General features: G+C 43.0%; 1 protein-coding gene across 5 annotated transcripts in view; it reads left to right on the forward strand.

The window, feature by feature from the left end:
- Positions 1–12,649, forward strand: part of kif26ab (kinesin family member 26Ab) — a gene marked incomplete at its 5' end in the record, with an annotated part of 67,598 nt that extends 54,949 nt beyond the window's left edge. For all 5 annotated transcript variants that reach the window (XM_079641177.1, XM_079641178.1, XM_079641180.1 and 2 more), the window contains 10 exons: positions 521–614; positions 1,225–1,487; positions 2,371–2,554; positions 3,321–3,480; positions 3,833–3,995; positions 4,858–8,116; positions 8,773–8,966; positions 9,911–9,934; positions 10,315–10,465; positions 10,572–12,649. In XM_079641177.1, the coding sequence (XP_079497303.1) occupies positions 521–614; positions 1,225–1,487; positions 2,371–2,554; positions 3,321–3,480; positions 3,833–3,995; positions 4,858–8,116; positions 8,773–8,966; positions 9,911–9,934; positions 10,315–10,465; positions 10,572–10,753 (4,674 nt within the window). In that variant the 3' untranslated portion in view covers positions 10,754–12,649. The remainder of the gene's footprint in view (positions 1–520; positions 615–1,224; positions 1,488–2,370; positions 2,555–3,320; positions 3,481–3,832; positions 3,996–4,857; positions 8,117–8,772; positions 8,967–9,910; positions 9,935–10,314; positions 10,466–10,571) is intronic.
- Positions 12,650–20,070: the final 7,421 nt, after the last annotated feature.

Below are 20,070 nucleotides of genomic sequence, written 5' to 3' on the forward strand. Positions count from 1 at the left end.
AACTCTAAATAGCTATGAGAGCAGATGAGAGTATTGTGTCTCTGTAGCAATGAGAGCCTCAGATCTTATATCATCCCACCTACATGGAGCAAGTATTTTCCTAAGTAAGCTGCTGATAGGTAAAGCCCAAATGTTGCTGCTGGAGAGCTGAGGCCAAGCTGCTAGATTGTGCCGCTGGGACAGCACTGCTGGTGGCTAACAGTAGCGGCAGGCTGTTCTGCTGTTGGAGGTCTTGTTTGCAGTGTGATGTATGGGAAGGGGCCTTCGCTGCAAAAGCACTGCCCCTGAGGACCCATGCTGAAACAGATTGCAAAAAATGAGCCGCAAGTTGCAGCACACACACTCCTGAGTGATGAAAAACACTCAAACCATTAATGTGATTCTGTGTAACCAATGCATAATAACTGTTTAGTTTATAGGATATCGTTTTGGAGTCATTGTTCTCTGTATGCCAGTTTGAAAGTCTTGGATGTAGTTAAAATGTAAATTGACTGTGTGGATGCTGTTTGTGTTTCCACAGGCTGAGGTGTGTTCAGGGACAGTAGCCGAGGTCATCCAGTCTGTGGTGAACGGTGCAGACGGTTGCATCTTCTGCTTCGGCCAAGTCAAGCTCGGTAAGCTCCTCCACTGGCAAGAGATTAAACAAGAGCCTTTGTTAGCCGAAGAAAACTCTCATTGCTCTTTGTTAGCTGCACTTGCTGTCCACAATTGGCTTAGCAGTGCACTGGGGTGAGTCAAGGAATGGGAGATTGGAGGAAAGAAATGGGTAGTGAGTCCGGGGTGGGGATGAGGGGTAAAGTGCTGCATCCATGCTTCAGGGCTCAGTCTGTAATTAAAATCTTAATAATTGGCCTGGGCAGTGCTCTCAGGCCGAAGGGCTAGCTCTCCTCATGCTGCGGTTTCCACCAGGTACTCTATAATTCCACAGAATTACTGATTCTGGAATGAGTCCTTGGAGTAGAGTCTTTTTAGTTTACATTTACTGAATACTACCTCGAAAGCCCCACATCAGCCCCTATTATTATTTTTATAATCACTTGTATATTATAACCATCAGAACATATCTCGTGTTCTTATCTATTAGTTTGTCAACTCACTTGCACGTTCGAGACAGCTTGATGAGAGAACCCATTTTAATTTTGAACATATAGTGAGAGTAGCTTGCTTTCAAGCACAAGGCAGTATTTCCATATTCATCCCCCTCTCTCTTTCACACATCCCCAGGCAAGACATACACCATGATTGGCAAAGACAGCTCCACTCAGAGCCTAGGCATTGTGCCCTGTGCCATTTCCTGGCTCTTCAAGCTCATCAATGAGCGCAAGGAGAAGACGGGCACCCGCTTCTCTGTTCGAGTGTCTGCTGTGGAAATCTTTGGGAAAGATGAGGAGCTGAAGGACTTGCTGTCTGACGTGTCCAGCGGCAGCCTGCAGGAGGGCCAGTCCCCTGGCATCAGTCTGAGAGAGGATCCAATCTGTGGCACTCAAGTGAGAAACACCTCTCCACTCTTTCTTTGTTCCCTGAGCTTTCCATTCTCTCTGTGGGTTTACAGTCTTAGTCTGACTGAGTATTGATCTTTTTCTGTCTATGATCTACCTCTTCCTCTCTAAAAGATATTTGACTTTCACTTGTGAGTGCTCTTGTGTGTATGTGTGTTTTTTCATCTCTTTTTGTACTTCCCAGTCCACTTCGCTCTATCCTGACTCTCTCAAATCCTCCCTTTATATTTCCACCAAACTCATCTGTGGTATTGATGGCTTTCTTCTTACCTTTGTATTGACTCCTTTGTCAGCATCCATCAGCATCTATTACCCATATGTTATTGCTGGCCCTCTGCAGCACAATAGAAGCATTATCGGGCGATGGGGGAGGACTGTATGATTGCAGGCACTCACAGGTGTCGCTGTCAGATGTTGTTTTTTGGGGATCTGTATGGACTGTGACTTCAAAGGCTGTGTAATTCTGTGAAGCGCCTTCTTGCTTCGCCCTCTCAACAGCCACATGTGGGCTCCCTTCATGATGCCCCCCGCCTTCTCTCTCACTTTTACCTCCTCCTTTGCTCCTCTTCTTTTTCTGTATCTCACCACCAACATCATCACATCCATGGTGAGGGAAGTGCTCCTGCCTCCTGCTCCACCATTACCTCTCCTAATCCTCCTCCCTCTGTGTGCATATCTGCTGTTTTAATCGCCCCCGAGACCCAATCTAATGGGCAAGAAATGTGTGCTGGGGTCCTACTAATTGGCTCCCGTCTCATTCTCTTTCCTCTCTTCCCTGGTATCCTTTTCACATCCGTCCTCTTTCTCAAGCCCTATGTGGCCTTCATTGCTCAACCCTAACCCTGTTCTCCATCTCTTCCTCCCCCCACAGCTCCAGAATCAGAGTGAGCTTCGTGCCCCAACGGCTGAGAAAGCCGCCCTCTTCCTTGATGCGGCCATCTCCGCGCGCAGCACCAGCAGACCCAGCGTTGAGGAGGACGAGCGAAGGAACTCCCACATGCTGTTCACTCTGCACATTTACCAGTACCGCATGGAGAAGAGTGGCAAGGGAGGAAGTTAGTAGAAATTAATTACTACATTTACACCAGTAGCCATGTTCCAACAAGTAACCACCTTACATGTATGCAATAAACTACTATGGTCATTGATCGATTATATAGCACTTTTACACATAGTTTCACATATGTATTCAAAAATAGAACAGCTGCAGTATCATTTCTTTAGATGTTTCCTCTCCTGGTTACAGTTTTTCAAAGGGGACTTCCATTATACACTGAATGTAATAAGGTGATTTTGTGGTGATGTTGATGGCAAAGAAGTTTACTATAAGTATGAATAGAGCAGACAAGTCCCTTATTTGCAATGTTTATGGATGAATAGGTTGTGGGCTCTGCACGGCTGAAATGAATTTGTATGCATGTCTTATGCTTTGATCAACAGCAAATTAAGATTTTAAGCCTCACTGACAGGAGCTACATGTTTTGCTGATGCACTAGCAATTACATCAGTCTTCCACATAACAATGTGCTGCCCTGTGATTTTTACAATGACAGCCAATTCCCTCTCGCTGTATTTTAAATCAGATGAGGAGGATGTGCCTCTCGTTAACATGAGGTACACATCTGGTGTGACTTTACCAGGCTGCAATTTGAATCACTTCCATGTGAAAATACTAACACAAAAATAATTAAGAGAACTCTGACAATCTTCTGGGCTGAGCAGTGGCACTCCTGTCATCATAGCAATGTGCGTGAGGAACTGACTTCAGAGAGGGAGTGTCTGGCCTGTGTTCACCTGGTTCTTCTTCTCCTTTTGGCACAGTGTCAGGCGGACGGAGCAGGCTGCACCTCATCGACCTGGGAAGCTGTGAAAAGGTCCTTAGTAAAAGCAGAGACGGAGGGGGAGGCTTGTGTCTTTCTCTCAACGCATTAGGAAATGTCATCATGGCTTTGGCAAATGGAGCAAAACATGTACCTTACAGGTAAGAAATGCACCATTAGTTTTACAGCCTCTCTTACTGTGTTTTAGCCTCTGTAAAGTTGTGTTATAAGTAATACTTTCAGGCAAGTTGCTGCATGTGTCATCAGCCTTGCAGGTTTTCTGTCTGAACGTTTATCTAGTTTGTTTAGTTAGCATTGTATAATAGCTTTCCCTGTTGTTGCACAAGATTATATTAAAGGAACTCAGGCATGACAAGACTAATGACATCAGCTCAGTATTTGTCAGCTCAGTGAACTTAAAATGGCTCCTCCTGAGCTCATGTCGGCTACCGTTATTGTTCTTTTGAAATACTACCATGCTGTTTGTTAATAACAGTGTTATGCACCCTGTAGGGACAGCAAACTGACAATGCTGTTGAGGGAGTCCCTTGGCAACATTAACTGCAGAACCACCATGATCGCCCACATCTCTGAATCCCCCGCCAACTATGCTGACTCCCTCACCACTATCCAGCTGGCATCCCGCATCCACCGCATGAGGAAGAAAAAAACAAAGGTGCAAGGATAGCTTAAAAAGCACTGATAAATATGAAGTGATAAACTGATATTTAAATATTGTATTCAATATGCATGAATATTAGTTGTACATATTTAGAAGTTAACAACATAGTTGTTCAGCAACTTAAATTACACTTCTAAATAATGATTTAGGTAGTAGCTAATTGTTTTGTTTATAAATGCAGAGTAATTGGTAATTAAACATTATATGTAAGTGTTGCTATTACAGCAATTACAATCTTAATGTGCGTGTGCCACTTTGATAGCATTCATCATCTTTCATGCCACGACTCACGTCCCTAAATCTTTCATCCCCCTGCAATTTAGTAGCTATTAACCAAACGAATGTGTGAATGCTTCTGCAAATGAAAGATTATTAGTGCACTAACTCAGAGCTAGTTTTTCGAGGCTCCTCAATGCATAATCATGTAATCAATAGCACTGCCCGAGGAAGTGTGTAATGCATTCCTTCGGATTAGGGAAATAATGCTCCAGATAATTAGGGGGAATGACAGCATGTATTTATTTGGATCCAGTCCCAGACATGATTATAACACAGTCTACATACAGCTGTTTATATTATGGACATTCAGTTCTGTGTGACTATTGATGTGCACTTTTAACCTTTGGATAAATATCGACAGGTAATTTCATAGAAATTAAAAATTACCCATTGATTGATTTCAATATGAAATCGTTGAGGAAATGAATCTACTAAGGATTAAAACGTTTTTGTAAAAAGGAATGAATATTATATTAATAATGTAAGACAATAGAATCACATTACTGTCATCTCTTAATTAGAATATATTTCAAACCCAAAAGACTAACTTCTCTTCTGCTTTATCTCTGCTTTACAGTATGCATCCAGTTCATCTGGAGGGGAAAGTTCCTGTGAGGAGGGGAGGATCCGCCGGCCGCCCCACCTCAGGCCGTTCCACCCTCGGACCGTGGCACTGGACCCAGACCTGCCCTCCATGCTCAGTGACCCCGACTACTCCTCCAGTAGTGAACAGTCTTGTGATACCGTCATCTATGTGGGCCCTGGTGGATCTGCCCTCTCGGACAGGGAGCTTAGTGACAACGAAGGCCCACCTGCCTTTGTTCCAATCATCCCCTCCCTGAACAGAAGGAGGTGTACAAAAGAGGGCTCTATGGACAGAGACCAGTTCTTTAAATGCAACACATTTGCTGAGCTGCAGGAGAGGCTAGAGTGTATAGACGGCAGTGAACAACCCACTGCCTTTGTTGGAGAGGTCAAGAGAGGCCCGGCTAGCCCCAAGACCGACATCTCTAAGGAGAGCGAAGGTTCTGCTTCACCAAAGATTGCAGCAAATAGTTCTCACACTCAAGAGGGCGACTCCGAAAACCAATCCCCTAAATCTGGTGCCACAAATCCGCCCTGCAGTCCCACTACAACATCTAAACTAGACAGTGCAATGGCGCAATGCACACCTGCAGAAGAGGTACCTTCAGACAGTGTCCAAAATGTGTGCAGAACAAGCGCTGATGGTGAGAAAGCCTTTGTTTCAGAAAACATAGTTAGCGCGAATAAACTAACAACTGCTTCTGGGACTGACTCTGAGCCTGTGGTGAGAGAGAAGGTGTACTTCAACAAAAAAGCTTTGCCCAAGCCAGCCCCACCACCATCACAGCAGAGAGACCCCAGCAAGGAAAATGCTGGCACTGTGGGAAGATCCAGCACCAGAATGCCTCCTGTAGGAATGAGCCACCAGGCTGTAAAAAGGCGGGATCCTTACACTTCCTCTCTGCTCAGATCTCCTGTGGAAGTGTGCCAAGCGCGCTCTACCTTTATGGAAAGATGTCTAGATCGGGACATCCTTAGAGCCACTGTGACCTTGCAGCAGCCTGTGGAGCTGAATGGAGAGGATGAGCTGGTGTTCACCGTGGTGGAGGAACTGTCAATAGGTAGTCTTGTAGATGGAGATCGGCCATCCAGCATTATCAGCTTTAGCAGTGACTGCTCCCTTCAGGCCCTAGCTTCTGGTTCACGACCTGTCAGCATCATCAGCAGCATCAATGATGAATTTGACGCCTACACATCGTCCATGGGAGGATCAGAGGTTAACATTGCAGGGGTCACACCCCTCCAGCAGGGAGCATGTATAGATAGCAGGGGTTCATCTATCAGCTCTTGGCTGAGTGAGGTTAGTGTCTGCACCTTGGAAAGTGAAGGGGCTCATTCATCAGACGTCTTCCTTCCACAGGCCAAACACATGGGGCCAGAGGCCGCCTTTTACTTTGATTCCCTGGATATGTTTCATTGTGTCTCTTCTCCTAGAGATCCCAAGAACTCCCTCAATGACAGTGGGTTTAGTTTTTCAGAACATGATAGCGATAGTGCTGCCTCAAGCAAACTATCTTTGACAAAATGCCCCCCATCTCCGGAATCAGCCAAAGGCTCCCTCAGATTCACATCTAAAATAACTAAAGCTCACTCGCTTAGCTCGTCCCAACTTCCCCAGGGCCCCTCCATAGTCCACTCTAGTCTTCCTAGGAAGATTAAACCTACCTCATCCATCTCTCATAGTAGTAGCAGCAGAGAGCCACCAAGGCAAGAGGCTAAGCAGGAGGATCCTTGGCAGCGCGTTGACAACCACTCAGATCCTCTTCCCGACTCCAGCAGCACCAGCAAATTTCTCCGAAATCCCCCCAGCGGTATCCCCACCAGCAAGACCGCACACAACAGCAACAGTGTACCTCGCCCACCCAAGGTGCAGGGGCCTACCTCATCCCAGAGGGTGGTCGATGGCTGTGAGAAGTCAGCCAGCAAGAATCCAGCCAGCAAAATGCCTCAGCTGAGACGAGGGGCCACCACCTTGGGAACAGTGCCCGTGATTCATTCTTCCACAGACTACAAGGGACCTCAAGATATTATTGCATCGACCACAAGCCTTAAATACTCCTCCCTGGGGAAAAACAACAAGGCCATTTCACAGAAAGCGAGCAATCTCCCTAAACCTGGTTGCATCTCACCTCCCCCTCCTCCAGTGAGAAAGTCTAGTCTTGACCACAAGACTAAGATCCTGCTGCCCCAAAGTGCCTTAAAGTCAGCATATGGGGAAGCAGGACGGGCTTCTGGAGCAAGGACAGCTGTATCAGAGGATGAGCTTGAGGTACGCCACAGAGCAGACTCTACCAGTTTCAAAACCTCCAGTCTCAACATAGCCAAAGTTACCTCCAGCCTGAAGGCCAGAGGGCCTAGAGGAGCGGCTGGGCAGCATTATGGCAGTCAAATGTCCCTGGAAAGATGTGAAAGCCTGTCCTTATCTGGTTCCAGACCGACGCTTAGTAGGGAGAATAGTGGGACAAGCCTGGGGAGCAGCAGTAGCAAATCCAGCAGATCCATTCCTAGATTTGGAATTCCTAATTCATCCAGCTCTCCAATAGCTACCTGCCCATCATCGCTGAGTGGAGGAAGTATTAGCAAAACAGGTCAGGTTAAAGCTTCTATGAATCCCAGGTCATTAGGAACCCTTAATAGTAGTAAGGCACGCTCACTGTCAGTCAACAGCTCCAAGGGCCTTAGCTCCTCCACCAAATCTTTGGCCGCCCCTGTGACCAGAAATACCAATGCTAACCTCCCTCCATCAGGGCGGACATCAGCTCCTCGAACCAACACTGCTACTGTCAGCACTAAGCCTGGGAGAGGAACTATCATGGGCACAAAGCAGGCCATGAGGGCTGCCAACAGCCGTGTGAGCGAACTCGCAACAGGCAACATATCAGGCAAACACATAAGAGGAGCAGGAGATTCAGACAGCGGGAATGACAGCGGTGTGAATGTGAATGAGGACAAATCCCCGATAGCCATCCTGCCCTCCCCATACAGCAAAATCACAGCACCCAGGCGGCCTCAACGCTACAGCAGCGGCCATGGCAGCGACAACAGTAGTGTGTTGAGCGGGGAGCTGCCTCCGGCTATGGGCCGCACAGCTCTGTTCTACCACAGTGGCGGCAGCAGCGGATATGAGAGCATGATCCGTGACAGCGAGGCCACAGGGAGCGCTTCCTCTGCCCACGACTCCATGAGCGAGAGTGGCGTGTCGTCTTCAGGCAGAACAAGGAGCTCCAAGTTTCCCAAGAAGAGAGCAAATGGTGAGAATCTCATTTTGGGTTTTTGGGCCTTAAATGAGCCAATGCGAGTGGCGTTAGAGGTTACATTCACACCTATCATACTGGCAATAAGAGTGTTGGTACGATCTATCAAACAATATATGTCCTTGAAGCTATACACATTACATCCAGAAATAAATGCCCTCTCCTTGGAAATTAGCCATATAGCGCTTCTACCTTCATGAATCCATTCTTATTACATTCACGACTTGCTGCTTCATTGGATTGTCTCTCCTCCTGTATCAGCAGAATACATTATTCATACATATGTGGGGAAATGATAATGCATATATCAAACAACACAACTTTGAACCGTGTGATAATCAAATAAGATGAGTTGTACATCACCAGCAATGAACTGGTTCAGGTTTTTGCAACTCTCTGTATATATAACCATTTGAATTCATGTGCATTAAACCAACCTGAATTCATTCAGGATGTGTGTGTATGGAATAGCAACTCATGAAACCCTCATGAATATGCAATCACCACAACTCGGCTTGCCTATGTAAGGCCTTGCATCACTTTACATCTCAGAGTGAGACTCATACATATTTATTCATAAATCCCAGCAAATAACATCATTGTATGTCAACAACTCAACTGGTGCCTGTCTGACCTTATGCATGTATTTTTAGGCTTCCAGAGAAGACGACTTATCCCGGCAACCCTGCCAGAAACCAATTCCCTGGGGAAGAAGGTGGCCACAGCTGGGCAGTGGGTGGACTTGCCCCCTATGTCGGGACCTCTGAAGGAGCCTTTTGAGATCAAGGTGTATGAGATCGATGATGTGGAGAGGCTACAGAGGCGGCGTCAGGAGGAAACTGCAGAGGTAAGCAGAGGGTCTTCCCCCACTTTTTTTCATAGTCGAACATCTCGCTGAACTTGTTTAAGATTATGTTGTGTCTGGGCCAAGGTGTTGTTAATCTCTCTTGCTAAGCCTCGGCCATACTTTCCATGTGCGACATTGATGCCATGCATGCCCAAGACGTGTCACATTGACTTGTGTTGTGGGAATGTCTTAGTTCGCTTCTTCCCAGTTTCTTTTTAAAGAACAAGCAAGTTATTAGATGTCTCAGACGTCTGACCTTCAGTTAGCTCAGTGGCAAATCCAGGAGTTCAAATGTCTGTGTCAAGATTCCCATAGCATGGTATTTTTGCAACGTTCCAAAGGAGTGTCAAGAGTTCAGGAGGCAATTACTGACGAGGGTTAATTGGTTTGGATATGAGTGATGACTCAGCTTACTGCTGATGCTGATGTGTGTGTGTGTGTGTGTGTGTGTGTGTGTGTGTGGGGGGGGGGGATAAGAAAGAAAAAAGGAGATGGTGTGAGAAGATTGGTCAGGGAATGTTTGATGAATGCAGGGGCACCCAACACCAGCTCAAATCAGCTCACTGCTTGCATTCATCACTGGACGCCTGACTGCTTTTTATAGCTGACTCTTCATCTGTGGATCATTAACTGCTCCCACAAGTTTGCTGCTGCCAGACAGGGATTTGTTAAGAGAAGATATTAAATCAGCCCTATGGCGGTTTGATTTTCACTTTCAATTAGGAGAAAAATTATAGTTTTTTTTCTCTCTCAGTCATCACTGCCCGAATGAGAAAGTTGCTTTTCTGTGCTATTTTGAAATTAGCATTGGTGTCTCGTGCATCAGTAACCTTGTCTACAGTTTATGTATATATTTACACACTGTTTATGTGCTATTCATATAATATTCTGTCTTGTTTAACATGCTAACTTGTTTTATTTGTTCCCCCCCATTTTGCCTTCAGCAACCATTCCAGGATGTTGACAAGGTGAGCTAATTTTAATGGTGACCGAGTTTTCAGTATTAGCACAATAGGCTGTACTAAAGCAGTTACATTATCATCATAATAATTCAACCTACAATTTACATCATACTGTAAAATCTGAACAATGCCCACTTCACAGCACAACTCAGCTTAAGACTTTGTCTTAAATGTTTTTATCTCAACAAAAATAACATTTATTCTTTGGGGGCAGGGTTATACAAGACTAACTATAAGTACTAAGATGGCCAATGGTTTCTTTTGTATAGCTTTATAATGACTTTTACTGGTAGTTTTCCTAATTCATGCTGTGCCAACTTGAACTGTGTACTAATCGGCACTTCACTCAACTCATCTGTAATCAAACATCTTTGAATATCCCTTAGGGCCTGCTGTATTTTAACAATAAGCTGAAGATGTTAGAGAGAAGGCAGCAGCAAGTGAGAGAACTGAGGGCAAAGTATGAGGTGTTAATGGAGGAGCTAGAAGACACCAAGGCCCGACTGATGATGGACCCCAGCAAGTGGATGGGAGAGTGTAAGTAACTGCTTAAATCTTCTGTTACTGTTAGTTGATAACTATATAATGTTACTTATTTTAAGACAAACTTTGTAAACAAATATTTGTTCCACTTTTTCAACAGTTGACGTGGACCAGGCTTTGGATAAAGAGTCTCCGGAGTACCATGAGGCCTTGGCACAGGCCACAGAGGAGCTGGAGTTCTGTGTCAATCTATGCAAGTCCCGTGTCATGATGGTGACCTGCTTTGATATCAGCATGCCAAAAACTGGTGCTCAGGAGGGACTGCGTGAAGTCGAAGTGTGAGGACAAAAGAAAGTCGAGCTGGAGAAATGAGGAAGTGAGAAAACAAAGGATGGTAAAATGTAGCAGTCAGTGATTAGATATCACTGGAATGAAGAACAACAAGTGACAGAGATGAGATGAGAGTGGATCTTCGCATGAACAAAGGAAATCTTAAACACCTAGCTACAGTGCCTCGTTGCCTAAAGACATGTTTAAATGGCAGAGATATCAAACGTGAGCACAAATGCTGTTGCTTGTATTGCAAGGCAGTGGCCATCACTTACTCAAGAGTCAATGAACAACACCTGGAAGTGCCTTTTGTATTGTTTTTGAGTTATTATTTTTCATATGGTGCAGGTATCCTTAAAAATACCCGAGCAAACCCTGAACATATTGCTTTTAAGAAAAATATTTTATATTGCATTGTATAGTGTATTTATATGATTATGTGGTGTGTACAAATATCCTTTTAAGGGAAAAATAAAGAGGAAAAAAGAAAAAGCAATAAGCTAATGTTATTGCGCTCCCAGACTTTGCCTTTTCTCTTGTTTCAAACCTCAGTCAGCATTTTATTCATGTTTATTCAGCCTCTTGCGCCTTATGTTAACTCTCTGGTTCTGTAGTTTTTTAGATTTTCATACTGGACTACGTTTTCTCATCAAGGACTGCATTTGCTGTTGTCGCTCATAGCCTGCCAGCTGGCCTGTGAAAGCTAGCAGGGTTGAGTGAATGTTTTCCCTCCAGTTGCCTTGATCAAAATGGGTCTCAGTGGATGTACTAAGGTAGAACAGCAGTTATATTGGGGAGCTGGAAGGCTTATAAAAGCTGTGCTTGCCTGTGTTTATCTCACTGAAAATGAGACATTACGCCAACACATATCAATCAGAGGGCCACTGTGATGGATAGGGAGGTATTGTTCTTGATTCAGCCATTCTCTCTGGTGCCTCAATGCAACATGTGGTCAAGCAACCCTTGGAGACCTTCCCTACACCAGCCTACGAGCAGGAGGATAGCATGATGAATGGGTACACTGATAGCAGTGAACCCAATTTCTCTCTAAATAGGCTTGGGGTGGGTTATATCTATACACTGTAAAACAAAGCAGCACACATGAGACAGCACAAGTCTACTGGCCTATTATACAATACTTTTTCAAGCGCTACCAAGCCTCGGCTCTATGCATTCCAATACATTTCCTGCAACTACTTTAAGAACCTCAATGCTGACTTAAGTGCAGCAACACATTTTGGCATCTTTTATCCCTAGTTATTTTTCTTATTTGAAATTGTACAATGAACTAGGTTGATGCAGTTTCTCAATAACTTTTTTGTTTACCATGAGTTGATGCAGTGAATAAGAGCAAATGATCGGGATATTTTTTGTTTAGAAAATCAATCATGATATCAGCTCTTTGTAGCTGCCAGAATGTGTTTGTAATGATTCAAACGGCTGACGCAGAGAAAACAAAGATGATCGGTGAAAATGATTGTTGTGAAAAACAAACTGGCTTTGTTGAATTTTGGTATGTTTGATTTCTATATTTCTGTTGCAAATATAACTTTGTTTTTTTTCTTTAAAAAATATGTACTCTCTCAGGCCCTTTCTGAAGATGCTGCATGAGATTTTTTTTAATCATTTTTAAGAATGATTTCTACTCCATTTTTTACCATTCTAATTTTTTACAATAACTTCAATTTTCACTAATGTGGGGTAAGGCTCATAAACTAAAAAAACCTAACCAAACCAAGACCTTTTTTTCCAAGAAATTATTATATGTGGGGTCATATTTCATATCAAAACTCATATTTTCGAATATCTTTCTTTTTGTATAGGATTTTCCAACCCTGTGTATAAATGTATGATATGGCAGCTTGTGTTTTACTTTTACAGTACCTGTGAATAAAATGTTTCTTCTTACTGATGATTCAGAGTTGACTTTTGTTTCCCAGATTCACATACAGGACTGTCTCAGAAAATTAGAATATTGTGATAAAGTTCTTTATTTTCTGTAATGCAATTAAAAAAACAAAAATGTCATACATTCTGGATTCATTACAAATCAACTGAAATATTGCAAGCCTTTTATTATTTTAATATTGCTGATTATGGCATACAGCTTAAGAAAACTCAAAAATCCTATCTCAAAAAATTAGAATAGTTCCTCAGACCAAGTAAAAAAAAAAAGATTTATAACAGCAAAACACAATCAAACATTTGAAAATGTCCATTAATGCACTCAGTACTTGGTTGGGAATCCTTTTGCACGGATTACTGCATCAATGCGGCGTGGCATGGAGGCAATCAGCCTGTGGCATTGCTGAGGTGTTATGGATGCCCAGGATGCTTCAATAGCGGCCTTTAGCTCATTAGCATTGTTGGGTCTGGTGTCTTTCAGCTTCTTCTTCACAATACCCCACATATTCTCTATGGGGTTCAGGTCAGGGGAATTTGCAGGCCAATCGAGGACAGTAATGCCATGGTCAGTACACCAGTTACTGGTGGTTTTGGCACTGTGGGCAGGGGCCAGATCATGCTGGAAAATGAATTCCTCATCTCCATAGAGCTTTTCAGCAGACGGAAGCATGTAGTGCTCTAAAATCTCTTGGTACACAGCTGCATTTACTCTGGGCTTGATGAAACACAGTGGACCAACACCAGCAGCTGACATGGCTCCCCAAACCATCGCTGACTGTGGGAACTTCACACTGGATTTCAAGCAACTTGGATTTTGCTCCTCTCCAGCCTTTCTCCAGACTCTGGCGCCTTCACTTCCAAATGAAATACAAAACTTGCTTTCGTCTGAAAAGAGGACTTTGGACCACTGTGCAACTGTCCAGTGCTTCTTTTCCTTAGCCCAAGTCAGACGCCTCTTCCGTTGTCTTGAGTTCAGAAGTGGCTTGACCATGGGAATACGGCTATTGTAGCCCATTTCCCGGACACGTCTGTGAACAGTGACTTTTGATACCTGGACTCCAGCTTCAGTCCACTGTCTTTGAAGCTCCCCCAAATTCTGGAAGCGACTCTTCTTCACAATGCTGTTAAGGCTGCGGTCATCTCTCTTGGTTGTGCAGCGTTTCCTGCCACATTTCCCCCTTCCAACAGACTTTTTGTGGATGTGCTTTGAAACTGCACTCTGTGAACAGCTTGCTCTTTGAGAAATTTCTTTTTGTGTCTTACCCTCCTGATGGAGGATGTCAATGACGGTCCTCTGGACAGCAGTCAGATCAGCAGTCTTCCCCATACTTGTGATTTAGTTTACTGAACCAAGCTGAGTGTTTTTCAAGGCTCAGGAAACCCTTGCAGGTGTTTCGAGTTAATTAGACGATTCAAGTGATTCGTTGAACACCCTACTAGTATACTTTTTCATGATATTCTAATATTTAGAGATAGGATATTTGAGTTTTCTTAAGCTGTATGCCATAATCAGCAATATTAAAATAATAAAAGGCTTGCAATATTTCAGTTGATTTGTAATGAATCCAGAATGTATGACATTTTTGTTTTTTTAATTGCATTACAGAAAATAAAGAACTTTATCACAATATTCTAATTTTCTGAGACAGTCCTGTATATTCTATATTCATGGGATTGTTTTTTCACACACAATTGAACAGAAGATAAGACTGAAAGCACTTTATGTAAGTCTGCAATTTCCTAGGGAAATCCAAACAAAAATCATATGCGGCCTATTTGCTTTTTCAATTCCGATTTTTCGTCGTCCCATACACAACAGGTAGCTGCAACCTGAGCCACATAAGAAATGTAAAGCCATCTCTGACACAGGTGGCATTGGTGTAGCGTGCTTACTTTTTCACACCTTCATTTTTTATTTGTTTAAAGCAATTTATTAACTCATACACCATTTCCATTAGTTTGATATAAAACAACACAGTAGGCTCATGCAGAGGTGGAACAAATACTCATCTTGTACTTGTGAAAAGGACCATAGAATACTAAGGAATAAGTCCTGCAATCAAAATGTTAATCAAGTAAAAGTAGAAAAGTATTGGCATCCAAATATACTTTAAGTACCAAAAGTGAAAGTACTCATTATGCAGATTGGTCAATTGCAGAAGAATATAAATCATATGTTTTGATAATTATAATTGATGCATTAATGTGTTTATCAAAGCTGGTTAATTTAATTATGTTGTATACTGCAGGGAAGCTTGTCAATCATAAATCCAAATCTCCAAAAGTAAATCTGTGAAAAACGCAGATTTTAAGACCCTTAATATTTTTCACGATGTCTCTTAAGTTCTGCCTGATTTGACCTTTTATTGTGGGCGTGTCAGTCTGTTGATTGACTCATGCTGCACCTGAACACACCGTTTATTTCCAGTGTAGAGAATATCATACTATACATCGTCTTCTGTGGATTATACAAGATTATTGTGTAGTTGTATAAAATAAGCGTTCCAGTTGAATTTCGCTAATGTAATATGTCGTGTTGTGAACTTGTAAGCACCAGAGCAACATTAAATCAACACCACGGTAGGCCTACTGGGATAGCGACAGAGACGTCAGAAAGATATCTCAGAACTACACCAATCACCAGATATTTTCAAGGCTAGCTACTACTAGAGGTAAGTGCTAAAATATCTGTTTATATGTGGTAAAATCGGTCGAACTGACAAGCTGCTAGCTGGTTGTGCACCGTTAGCATTGTTATTTGTAGCCACCATGGAGTTTTGAGACCTCTTGCCATCATACTTGCCAATCTTTAGACCTCGGGAGCATTTCAAAATGCAAAATTGGGGGGGGGGGGGATCGCCGGAGCTGTTAGATTAACATTAACATGCTTATTGTAGTTCTAAGTGCACTGCCTTGCGGCCTGTAGCACCGTCCCTGATGGAGCATATGTGTGGGCTGGACCTGTATTTTACAGGAAAGGAGTGAGCAGAGAGTAGAGTACTGTAGTTGTCGATTCTTGTTTGGTTTTCTGTGAATATCTGCCTCACCCTCTCAGACTTTGAGTTGCGCGCTACTAAAGAGACGTGTTACCATGGAAACCAAACAATGGTGTAGCTGTATTAAAGTCCGAGTGGAAACAGTCGTGTGTAAATCTGATTTTGTCAGAAATCGGGAGAAATGCGGGAGAAATATGAGCCCGGGAGCAAACCGGGAGAGAGCAATGAAATCGGGAGTCTCCCGCAAAAATCGGGAGGGTTGACAAGTATGCTTGCCATTACTAGCTAGCATAGCTCTTTCCAACTCTAACCTGAGACGAGGTCTAATCAGCCTTAATGGCAAACACCTGTGTGCCTGGCCTTTGCAGTATATTGCAATCATTACATTAGTTGAGTAGGAACATAAGATGCCAGTCAAAGATATTACTATTTTTCTACATTTGATTCACACCACACAGAGAACTCACCTTTTGTTGTTGAATTCCATCAGGATATAATTTTCCTTGATTAAATGACATTATAAAACGGACAAGTCAAATCAAGCAATCTGATTGGTTCTTAGCCGTGATATACTGAGCGTATACCACGGGTAGAATTGTAAGTTACTTTTCACAACAAGTCAGTATCCCTCCGCGTCTGAAAAAAACAGTATACCGCTGGAACAAGAAAGCAGCGGAGAAGCAACGGGGCAGAAGCCCTCCTTTTTGACGCAGCGGTCCAGACATAGACATCAAACCCCAAAACATATTCAGTGTGCAGTTCCTTTGGCATTAGGGCAGGGATATCTAGATACTTTTGAAGGTTTAACATAATGAATTGTGCTACTTTTAAAGCAAGCAACGATGTCTTCAAATCTGTAATCAAAGAGGTCCGCAAAAACGCTATCGACCAATCAGATTGCTTGATTTGACTTGTCAGTTTTATAAATATATTAAAATGTATTTCTTTCTACAAAACAAACTTACAAAGCATAAAATGGAAACATTTAAGATTAACTTCGACCTCCGGGGGGGTCTTACTATAGTATTGAGGAGTGGATTGAGCAGTGCCGATCTCCAGAAAAAAAGCACCTAAACTACGACATGCAGAGCTACGTGAAGAGCAGGTAGACCAACTGGAAAAGTACCACCATTCAAAAGCTTTCTGATGCGGGTCTTGAAACAAAGCAGAGAAATTATGACCGTTAGTGGCCACAGGTGCGAAAGCTCTCTCCAGAGCTACTGGAAGCCCAATCTCGGGGACCGGAGAAAGTGGAGCAATATTCTCGCCACGCCAAGCAACAGCCTCGAACAATCTCAACCTATACAAGTGACTACGTAAGCCATGCTACTGATGCTAGACAGTTTTTCAGTGGATGCACAATAAACAGCAACATACACATTAATGTAAATAAACAGCCAGATAATGGATAAACGCTCTCTGTCTAATATGTTCGCTTGCTGTTAGTGTTGTTGCATAGCAACCACCTTGCACTAGGTTTTGTGCAGAAGGCAACGGAGGGACTATTTTATTTTGAACATCATTATTTACAAATAAAAACTATTTAAATTAGAGTGTGTATTTTTCTTTCATATTGTCACACTTGGTAACCGTTTTATAAAAGCAATAGCTCACTTCAGGCCGTGATATATGCTCATTATATCACAGCTAAGGGGGTTGTCGACCCTCCGCTTCGCGTCGGGCCGAACCACGTCCCTTAGCTGTGATATAATGAGCATATACCACGGCCTGTCGTGAGCTATTGCTTAAGTATATCTCACTAACTCTCAAACTGTTTATATTTTATGGACTGTTCCTAGTGGATGAACATACAGTTTTTGATGATACTTGACTCAACAGTAGCACATTGGTACAAATTAGTTGATATACAGTAAAGGAAATGAGATAAAAAGAGCGGGTGCCGGTCCAGAGTGATTAATTGCTCCATGTTTCAGGAAGGCCATCTGCTCAGTGTGATACATGGAGTCCGGTGGAGTATTCCAACTGTAGATGCGTGAGTGTGTTGAGCTAGAACTTGAGACCTGCTGGGCAATAACATCTTGCCTCCTCCTGGTTAATTCCGTTTTGATCAAAAGCATTAGAGGTTAATTTGGCGAACTTGCAAGACCAGCTGGTCACTGTTTCAAATCAAATGTTTTTGTTTTTTTCTCTGGTAAGTGGTTTTGTGATGCTCTTTGTCACCTTGTGAAGACTGAGTTCTGAAAAATCATAAAACACCTTTTAAACACATATTTGACAAAATTCGATGGAGGAAATTCTATCCTCTATAAAGGATTATGCGAGTCTCCAGCCTGCAGTGATTTGACAGGTAGCAAAAGCCTTTTGACAAATCTTTCAAGGTCCTGTCGGCTCAGACTGTACCTAGTTGCTGGTAGGAAGTCGGTGTCTGAGTGGAAACAGTTGTCCGGGGCTGCTGCAGACGTCTGATGGCTGCTGAGCACAGTCAGCCCTGTGTCCCAGCACACTTCGCCTCAGGGCTCTCATCATTAGCAGGGAGTTGGGTGTTGTAGGAGAATAAAAATGAGTTCACTGAAGAGTCAGCAGTCCCTCCTCACCCTTCACCCCAACCCAGCAGTGACCCTGTGTTTGAACTCTATTCACTCCTCTGAGTTTTTATCCAAAAGCAATCCCAATCCACTTGAATTCCCTGTCCATTTGATATATTTCACTTTCTTTGTCTTTTGTTTCCATTATCGTCTGCTGACACGTTCAAAGTGGTTTCTCCTGTCAAATTGATTCAGAGCAGAGAGGAGAGTTCTCTTTGAAAAAAAAAAGTTGAAATCCTACAAATGATATTCTCTGGTATTCATAATTTCAGATGACCTCAAGACCGAATGTTAATTAGCTTCAGATATATTAAAGGAGAACAAGCTTTTTGAACCCTCATCCCTCTGCCTGCATCTGCCCTGGACATTGTTAGTGGTAGTAGTTGCTCACTTTTGGATTTACAGCCCTGCATTAAGTCCCACAGATTGGTCTGTCTAAACCAAGCTTGCTCTTTGAAGAAGACCCATAAACCTGACCAAATACTGCCACTTATTCTCAGTAATTAAAACAAGCTGTCGTGGAGAAAAGTCCTTAAATCATCAGCGGCTAGGCAAGATGTTAGCCCCACAAACACAGTCTCTCTGCCTGCGTGGCCATGCTTCAGGGGGGTCGTAACCATTGACATCGCCATCCTCAGAACAGATTGCATGTGTGAGGAGTTTTGCACCAAGACTGAAACCTTTTTAAGAGTTGTAGTCCTGAAGGCTTCTCCCCCCCCCCCCCCCCCCCATGTACTGTAAATTCAGGATAGGTGGCCATTCAAGACCAACAACATGCAACTGAGCTAAGATAACACCACAGGCAGTTAATCAAACTGATGCAATCCATAATGTTAAAGTGAATTATTTAGCCTTTCAGAGACAACTTGAAATTATCTACCACTGAAGATTTGACCTTGTTTACTGTGTTTAATTTAGCAAGCTTTGGGTTAAGAGAGGCTAGGGAACCAGCAATGATATGATGATTTAGATATAGGGCCACTGATTTACCATACTACCACCTACTGTAACCTTAATCCTCTTCCTTGTATTACCGTCACTAAACTCCCCAAGTCTTCATCCAGCATCTCTGGTTTAGGCGGTAATGAGGATCAGGATGTGGGCTATAAAGTTGAAACAGATTGCTGTGTGTTGACCTGCAAGCTGGCAATGTAATGAGTTTCTAGGTGATGCACACACTCACACAGCCCCTCTCTGATGCTGTCAGACAGTGGGCAGGCAGTGTCACTCCATTCTGTATGCAGAAAGTACTGATGGAGGAATAATTCACAGTAGAGGTGGATGTTTCATCTTTTTGAAAGTTGCATTTTTGGAGTCCTTTTTATTTTCACAGTCTTTGTCCATGTCTTTTCTAACGGCATGTAATTAATAAAGCTGGTTATGTTTGGTTATGTTTGGTCAGTACATTTTGCTCTAACCTTGTCAAAGAATGATGAGGAGAAGTACTTCCACCACCACATGCACTGACCTTGTTCTTTCAGTGGTCTTGTGGTCCCTCGGTACAGATTGCTTGTAGATAACTGCAGATTTACATAAAGGCATTGTTTAGAAACGCAGTTCTAAATGCTTTTAGAATACTAATGTGAGAAGTTAATGTGCAATGAATATTCATGATTTAAAAAAAGAACGTTCTACACAATTGAGCAGAAAAAAGACATTGTAAAGCCCTTGATTACAGTTGTTAGGTAGGTTGCAGTACACTACAGTCAGGTTAATGACTTGGAGTTCTCCTGTGCAGGACTTAAAAAAAAGGTTTCAGCCTTTTCAAAGAACTGCAAATTGCACTCATGAGATCACTGACATTAAATGTCATTATTTCCATAGAACAAGCTAAATAATCTGAATCCACAGAAGGTCCTCACTAAGATATTGCTGTTTATTG

Source organism: Notothenia rossii (genome assembly GCF_949606895.1).
Source record: "Notothenia rossii genome assembly, chromosome: 7".
NCBI lineage: Eukaryota > Metazoa > Chordata > Actinopteri > Perciformes > Nototheniidae > Notothenia > Notothenia rossii.